This window comes from Arachis ipaensis, chromosome B06, assembly GCF_000816755.2.
Source record: "Arachis ipaensis cultivar K30076 chromosome B06, Araip1.1, whole genome shotgun sequence".
NCBI lineage: Eukaryota > Viridiplantae > Streptophyta > Magnoliopsida > Fabales > Fabaceae > Arachis > Arachis ipaensis.
This window is the reverse complement of record NC_029790.2, coordinates 10,811,511-10,820,969: the sequence shown is the minus strand read 5'-3', so window position 1 is coordinate 10,820,969 and position 9,459 is coordinate 10,811,511. Positions and strand designations below refer to the sequence as shown.

Below are 9,459 nucleotides of genomic sequence, written 5' to 3'. Positions count from 1 at the left end.
GATAAGTGGTGGTGAGAAGTATACTCATATTCAGAAACAGTTTCTTCTTCTGAAGACGAATGCAGGATGACAAGTTTCTTTTCTTCTTTCTTCTTTTTTCCCTTTGTTTCCTCTTCTTTTCTTCTTTTTCTCCCTCCCTCAATTCTGCTCTTTTCACAATTCCCTAAAACAGAAGCTTATTTTGTTAGCACAATAATTTAGAAGCACCTGAACCAGAATTTCAAGGGAAATGGTTTCTTTATTTACCATTTCATTATTTGTCTCAAAGGCAATCCGGTCGACCAGTTTCCTCCGTGTCCAGTACGCCACCCATGGTATCCCGAGAGCATCATATGCTTCTAGATTAGGGAACTTCGTTTCATGGAAATATATTATCATTAATATAAAGACGCAGCCATCAACTGAAAGTTTATTTCCTGCTCTCTGGGCTTTGATCCTTTTGATCAGGAAGCTTAGCACATGAGATGCCTAATTCCATTGTCGGACTGTCTCCACATGAAGGACATATGATCTTATGGACCTGGGAGACTGTGCTTATTATTGTCAGCAACATGAAGTATTTCTGGACGAAGAGGATGAAAGTCGTCTTGAATTTCAGCAAGTCCCCCTCCCCTACAATACTCATATCCGTCACAGATGTTGTCAAAGACGCCAAAGTAGCACCTTTAAAGCTGGAACAATCTCCTTCTGCTACTCAGTCAGTTCGCTGTACGCAACCTTTTCAGAAAAATTATCCCCTACAATATTTTAATATAAACAAATTAGTTTAAATTATAACAAGCAGTCAAAAAAATTCAATCATCAAGAAGAACACATCGAATTCATTTTCTGTATCCAAATGAACCTCAAATAAACAAAGGAATGAACCGAAATTACTTAAGGAATAAAAAATTTTGTCAATACTTATCAGCAGCATCAAGTGAACCTCAGTTAATTCACAAGTGAACCAAAATTAGTTCATATTTGATCAAGCAGTCATAAAGACTCAATCATCAACAAAAATATATTCAATTAATTTTTGGATCCAAATGAACCTTAAATAAACTAAGAAATGAACCGAATTATTTATCATAACCAATAAACTAACAAAACAGTTCTATTTGATGCCTTAGTTACAGAGAAAAACAAATGTAAAAACTGGAAAGTATAATACCGCCTGAATTTAGGCCCAGTGCATCTCCTATCTTGGCAGGAGTTATGTAGATTTTCCCATAGCGTGTGTCCAAGAATCTATGATAGAGATCAAAGCAAAAAATTATTTCCCTCAAGAGCTTATGCAAGACATTTAATTATGGGATATGTCTCAGTGCACCGAATCCCATTTTTTAACAATAACTTTCTTTTGTTCACTCAAGTCGGCGAATACCCGAGCTATCGATCTTGTTGAGCAACTCAAATCGTGAGTTTTCTGCAATGATTTGAAACATTATGTTATATGATATATTTATAATACAAAAATAGAGTTGATTTAATGTGTATATGCTTACATTATAATATGGCTTCTCCTTTTTTGAGATGATCTTCTTTTTCATTTTGGCTGTAAGGAATAAAAAATTTGGTCAATACTTAACAACAGTATCAAGTGAACCTTAGTTAATTCACAAATGAACCGAAATTAGTTCAGATTTGAACAAAAACTAATTAAACAACCACACATGAACAAGTTCAGCAAATTCAAGCGAAACAAAAGCAAGTGAACCTAAATTAAACTAAGAAATGAACCTAAATTTTTTAAGGTATAACAAAAAGTCAATACTTAACAATAACATCAAGTGAACCTCAGTTAATTTACAAATGAACCGAAATTGGTTCAGATTTGAATAAAAACTAACTAAACAGTTCCACATGAACAAGTTCAACAAATTCAAGCAAAACCAAACCAAATGAACCTAAATTAAACTAATAAATGAACCTAAATTTCTTAAAGTATAACAAATTTGGCCACTACTTAACAGTAGCATCAAGTGAACCTTAATTAATTCACAAATGAACCGAATTTGGTTCAGGATTGAACAAAAAGTTATAAAAACTCAATCAGCAAAAAAAAATATTCAATTCATTTCTGCATGTAAATGAACTCAATTAAACTTAGAAATGAGCTGAATTATTTATTAGAACCAATAAACTAACAACACAGTTCTATTTGATGCCCTAGTTACAGAGAAAAATAAGAAAAAACTAAATCAGAGAAACTCGATCTACTAAATGAACGAACTCGATCCACTAAACCCTAAACCGAACTAGTAGAAATGCGAGAATTGTGAGAAGGTGTGATGGAGAAAACTGAACATAATAACAAGTAGTTTTGTCAGTACCTTGAGAAATCTTTGTTGTTCTTTTTTGTGTTTTTTGTTGATGATCTCAAACGTACTACCGGATTTTGTAGTTGTTTCCGTAAAAAATTTAAAATATTTTTGAGAGATTTTGATAGAAATTTTAAATTTGTTTGTTGCAGTTTTGAGTTGGAGGAACGAACGATTTTTCATATTCTAGTGCAAAGAAAGAGGTAACGTTTGGGGTTTGGGTGCGTGTAACACGTTCTCATTAATGAGAGTAGTTTTTATTAGTATTAGGTCTATTTGGTTGAATTTAGATACAAAAAAATTGAATGTGTAATTCAATTGTTTTTTATTGTATTTTACTGAAAATAGAAGTTTTGAAATTTTTTAAATATAATAATCAATTATTCTTCATTAGGTTTTGGACATTATAAAATATAATTTTAATGTATCTAATAATAATAATTAGATTTATATTTTAGATTTATTTAAGTTTTATTATTTATTGTTAGAAGCTAATAAATATAAATGTGGAATTTTTGTAAAATAGATTTAGTGTATTTAGTGCTGTAAGTTTGATCTTCGTCTTCATTCGGATCAACGATTTCATAGTTAATTTCAAATTCCTTCTCGCTATCCTATTATAGTTTTTCAATTTAATATTTCGATCTGCTTCAGATTGCTCGAACTCAATATACAACTCGATGAATGATATTTGGGATCGAGTTTCAATATACACGGAAAACATTTCTTGCATGCTCGCTTCATCGGTTACATATTTGGTTTGAAATTAAACGAACCCACCAAATATAGAAATATGATACCTGTATAAAATACACGACACTCTCCTAGATATTTGAGAATCCATCTTCTCACAAATCACACCTTTTAGTTTTTCAAATGATAGTGTGAATGAAACAATAATATCTAATGGATTCTCACATACAAATTTCACTCTTTCAGATATTTGTAACAAAATCTGTTTACGATAATATATTTTTAACATAATTCTATCATCTATGATAAACTACTCACATTAGACACTCTCAACCTGGGTATTTTTTTTCTTTTGAAAAGATGGAGAGGAAGAACGAAAGGAATTTTAGAAGATTTGAGACTTGAGAGATGAAGAAGAAGTGGAGAGTTCGTCTAAGCTCGGGTATAATAAACAAAGAAATTGAACGGTCTGAACGCCTTTTTATCATTTCAAATTTTTTTAAGAACTCAAATCAGACTGTCCAATTAACATTCTAACAAAATAAAAAAAATCTCAAATTTATGAAATTGGTAGGTCCAACTTCTTTGTCCCAAAATGTTGATCATTTTTGTTCAACACAAATTAAACCGTTCGATTTGTGTTGTCTTTTCTCTACAAAAAAAATCGAACAATCCGATTTTTTCTTCAACAGTTTAAAAAATTACCACTGTTATAACAGTGTATAACCTTCTAACGTCCATAATCCAGCATAACACGGACCTAACTATTAGAATATCATAATTAGAAAACAAAATTAGGAAAATATCAAAGAGGATCAGAAAAAACATCAATGTAATTTATTAGGATATTATTCCATAATTAGCGTACTCATTAGGGTACTCTTGGTCTATATATTGGTAAGAATCTTGTAATCACGTATAAAAAAATAACAAATAATACTTTTCTAAATAATTCTTATTTTCTTTCTCAAACCCTTTGTACCATGGTACCAGAGCAGAGTTAAGTTTTAGGAACTCAAAATCAACCATTTTGATCAACATTACAAATTACAAATATGCTACGCAATAGTCTTGGAATGCGATCATCACAAACCAGTAGAAAGGAAGCAAGTCGCGATGCCAGAAGAGAGGAAGCAAGTCGTGATGGCAAGGCAGCAGCGGTGGTAATGGCAAGGACTACTGAACTCCTTGGCTGCTCAGCCCAGGCCGCGACTCAATATGAAAGGGAGACCCAAAATTAGAATCCAATTAAAAAAATAAATGAATGAATTTTCGATTGTGGGACTACCGATACTATGACTCATGATCTTCATGATTTTAACAGCTTGACTATACCCTCAAAAGCCTATATTGAAACAGCTAGTGGAGAATTAATTGATGTTAAAGGAGGAGGCTCCATTACTTTTTAAGAAAAATTGAAATTAAAAAATTGCCTCTATGTCCCTGCACTATCATCAAAATTATTGTCTGTTAGTCAAGTAACAAAGGAACTAAATTGTGTGGTACTCATGTACTCTACCTTTTGTCTTTTACAGTACATTCTTACTAAGAAGATCATTGGGCGTGGTACTGAGTGAGAAGGCCTTTACTATGTTGATGAAGTAGAACACCAGGGTCATGCCATGCTTGCTCACGGAACAGTTACTAGGCAACTTTGGTTATGGCACATGCGTCTCGGACCTCCTTCATTTGGGTACCTCAAGTTTTTATTTCCTAGTCTTTTTACAAGTAGCAATGAACCCCTCAAATGTAAAACTTGTATTCATACAAAAAATCACAGAGTTTCTTTACCTCCAACCAACACTAGAGTCAATTCCAATTTTTCTCTAATGCACTCTAATGTGTGGGGCCCAGCCCCTATTTTCCATAATAATTTTCAATATTTTGTGTTATTTGTAGACAATTTCTCTAGCATGACTTTGGTATATTTTTTAAAACACATATCTGAAGTGCCTGATAAAATTCTTTGCTTTCTACCAAATGATTCAAACTCAATTCAACAAGAAAATCCAAGTACTTTGCTCAGATAATGGTAGGGAATTTATAAATCAATCAATGTGTGATTTTTTTATGCAAAATGGTCTTATCCATCAAACTTCCTGTCCAAATACACCCCAACAAAATGGTGTAGCTGAGCATCGAAATCGTAAGTTACTTAAGATAACCCGAGCCATGCTTTTTGATGCACAAGTTCCAAAAACTTTTTGGCCTGAAGCTATAGCAACCTCTGCTTACTTATTGAATCGCCTACCTACCCAAGTTCTCCACCACAAAACACTCTTACAAGTCTTGGCTACTCAGACTGCAATCCCGCCTATTCTAACCTTACCACCTCGAGTATTTGGATGTTCCGTCTTTGTCCATATCCCTAAAGTCAATAGAATAAAACTTGATCCTTGTGTAAAAAAATGTGTTTTCGTTGGGTATGCTACACATTAAAAGGGGTATAGGTGTTACAATCCATTCACTCGTCATATTCATGTGACCATGGATTGTGATTTTTTAGAATCCGAATTTTACTTCAACCACCAATATGGCATTCAGGGGGAGAACAATAATAAACCATTAAGTTGGCTAAATAACCTTTGTTGCCCAGAAATTGTTCAAACAGAGCAAGTAGATGGAGCTACCGAGCATACTTCAGTCAACGTAGAAAATAACTCGGTACATACAACCAGTGAGAGTCCTTTTGAGAATGTCAGACAAGAGGTAAGTAATTACCAATATGATAATTTACTCCCTGTTTTCAATGAGGCCACTAACAATAACAGTGTAGCACTGGAACAAGAAGAACGAGAACCCAATACCTTTATTCTTCCTCCAAGAAGAAACAGAGGAATGCCTCCTGATCGGTACTCACCAGAACATGTTTTCCGTAACTCAAGATATCCAATAAGGGTGGCTAGAGAAGGAATAGCAAATGTTGCAAAGGCTTTTTCTACCACACTCTTGACAGAAGACATTCCAAGAACTATTCAAGAAGCTAATGAGAAAGTTGAATGGCGAAAAACCATGAATACAGAAATAGAAACTCTAAAGAAGAACGGAACTTGGGAAAAGTGTATCCTACCGATAGGAAAAAAGCTAGTCAGGTGCAAATGGATTTTCACCATTAAACACAAGGCAGATGACACCATTGAATAGTACAAGGCAAGGTTGGTGGCCAAAGGTTATACACAGACCTATGGTATCGACTACACTGATACTTTTTCACCGGTTGCAAAGATTAATACTATCAAGATGTTGTTTTCAATAGCAGCAAATGAAGATTGGCTACCCCATCAATTTGATGTCAAGAATGCTTTCTTGCATGGAGAGTTGAAAGAAGAAGTATACATGGAAGCTCCTTCAGGTTTCTCAACAGGATTTAGAAAACATGAAGTTTGCCGGTTAAAGAAGGCTCTTTATGGGATTAAACAATCTCCACGTGCCTGGTTTGGAAGATTTACATCGGCCATGAAAAGTTATGGGTACAAACAAAGCAACTTTGATCATATCTTTTTTTAAAAAAATGGGAAGATTTAGTCACTTGCGCCTAATAACCTATGTGGATGATATGATCATAACGGGAAGTGATGATGAAGAAATTGTAAAATTGAGAAGGAACCTATTTACAAACTTCGAAATGAAGGATTTGGAAAGACTAAAATATTTCTTAGGAATAGATGTTCTACGATCCAGCAAAGGAATCTTTATCTCCCAAAGAAATTACGTTTTGGACTTTCTGGCAGAAACAGGAATGGTGGATTACAAAATAATAGATATGCCCATGCAAGTTAATCACAAGTTGAAGATAGTAGAAGGTGCCACCCTAGCAGATAAGGAAAGGTACCAGCGACTAGTTGAAAAACTAATTTACTTATCACATACTCGGCTTGACATAGCTTATGCTGTGGGAATAATAAGTCAGTTTATGCATAAGCCACAAGAAGATCATATGGAAGCTGCCATGATGATAGTTCGATATTTGAAGGGAGCTCCAGGAAGTAGAATCATATTCAAAAGGAATGGCCATTTGAAGGTTGAGGCATACATTGACGTAGATTGGGCGGGTAACCCAAACGATAGAAGATCAATAGTTGGTTATTTTACACTTGTTGGAGGCAACTTGGTAACTTGAAAAAGCAAGAAGCAGAAAGTTGTAGCACTTTCAAGCATAGAGGCAGAATTTCGAAGGATCGTTAAATGCATAACTGAAGTATTGTGGATAAGAAAATTGATGACTGAGATTGGGTTTCCACCACAATTGCCAAGTCAGTTGAAATGTGACAATAAAACCACAATATCAGAGAATCGCGTACAACATGATAGAACAAAACATGTTGAGTTGGATCGACACTTTATCAAAGAAAAAATTGAGAAGGGCATTATTGAGCTTCTATTTGTGAGATCACAAGATCAGTTGGCTGATACTCTTACTAAAGCAGTTTCAAGATAAGCTATTGTTAAAATCAAGGTTCTGAAAACCGAACCGGTCATCGAACCGGTTCGGTTCGACCGACCGGTAACCGGCCGGTTCGTCGGTTCAAGTCCGATTTTCAAATCCTGCGATTTTTCTTATTATCCGAACCGCTACAGCTATCGGTTCACGGTTCGACCGGTTCGACCAGCCGGTTCGAACCGATTTTCAAAACATGGGTTAAAATTATAACCAAGCTGAGTATTGGTGATTCCACTACTCCCGTTGAGAGGGGAGTATTAGAATATCGTAATTAGAAAACAAAATTCGAAAAATATCAAAGAGGATCAGAAAAAATATCAATGTAATTTATTAGAATATTATTCCATAATTAACATACTCATTAGTATACTCTTAATCTATATATTGATAAGAATTTTGTAATCATATCAAAAAGTAACAAATGATATTTTTTTAAATAATTTTTCTTTTCTTTTTTAAACCCTTTTACCATTAATCACTAACTTTCATGTATAAAAAAATAGCCAACAAACCACGTTCAAATTGCATTTGTTCATTCCATCCCTTGGTCAAAACTCTTTTAAAAAGTTGCATTCAGATTTCAAAGTGATTATAAAATTATTACTTCACCGCCATGTATTTCACGTTCTTACTATACATTTTTATTTCATTGTTCAACCTTTCACATGCGTAATAGTGCAACGCGTTGTGTTCCCCATCTAAGTTCAAGATACTCAAAATTGGTCAGCGGTAATTCTTTTTTTATTTCTTTCTCTTAATTATTCTGTTTTGTTGGTTTAACAACCTTATTCGTTGGGCCCCTCATAACAATGGTGATTGGATCATCCAAAGTCGCGTCCCATCAATTGACATGTCATTTCTTCCACGTTTTGTATTTCCTCTTCTGTTTCTATCACATTTAAGTATGCTTTCTTCCAATTATACACAAATATGGAGTTAATACAACTTTGTCAATGCTGAATTTATCATAAATATAATATCATATATAATATTTCCGACATTTTTTATTGCCTAAATCTTATCTTATCCAACTTCGTAAAACAAAGCCATGGCTCTTATGATAGTTGACGCTATCGTCTATGGTTCACATGTACAGTGATGCACGTTTGGGAATAATCACTGTCACAATTTTATTACATTTTGTTGCATTGCAAGCTTTATCCATATAAGAGGCAAGCGAAAAGCCACGAGCATTTTACTTTTTCCTCCTTAGTCCTTACTCAATTTCATAGAGAATCGAATCGAGTATTTAATTTTTGTATTTTATTTAAGAGAAAGTATAGAGAGCTAATACATATTCCGTATAATATATATAATAATGGGGTTAATTTTAAATTAAAATTAAAGTATCGGATGTTTATTTAAATTTTAAAGTGATTCGTAATATGTCATATGTTTATTATCCCTAGTATCCGGATAGTTATTCCAAATAATATAGGTGTATTGTGTTTGATAATTTAATAGTGTTTTACTCTGGAGGTTTGAACCTGTACGATAGCGAATGATTGCTTCTTTATATTCGGTTAAAGAATCAACCCATTGTATACTTATTCCATTGGCTCCCTAGCGGGATTCTTCATTTAAAGGTTTATTGTTTGCTAATAAATTATTGAAAAAGTATAGGTACCAATAGATTATCTGTCAATTTATTGTCAACAATAATTAATTATTATATTTTAAACACATGTATAAAGACACACATCAAAAAAATATATCTATTAAGACACTTCTATTAGATTCAGTCATAAAAAAATATTTTAATTAGACACATCCACAAAAACACTTCTATTAAACACAATTATAAATAAGAGTTGGCAAAAGTTGACAGAAATACTGTTGATAATATAGCGAAATTATAAATTATTATATGCAAATTCGAATTTTTGATATTTATTTAAATGGATTAAAGATTGATTTAAAAAGTTTTAATTTTTTTTATTTTTGACTTATAAAAAATAATAATATTAATGTCTAGTAAAATTTTAAAATTTAAATTATAATTTTTTAATAAATTATTTAAGT

General features: G+C 33.0%; 1 protein-coding gene across 1 annotated transcript; it reads left to right on the top strand.

Annotated features, from left to right (window-relative positions):
- LOC107646553 (uncharacterized mitochondrial protein AtMg00810-like) lies at positions 6,508-7,116 on the top strand. Its single transcript, XM_016350734.1, has one exon. The coding sequence runs from the start codon at positions 6,508-6,510 to the stop codon at positions 7,114-7,116; it is 609 nt and encodes a 202-aa protein (XP_016206220.1).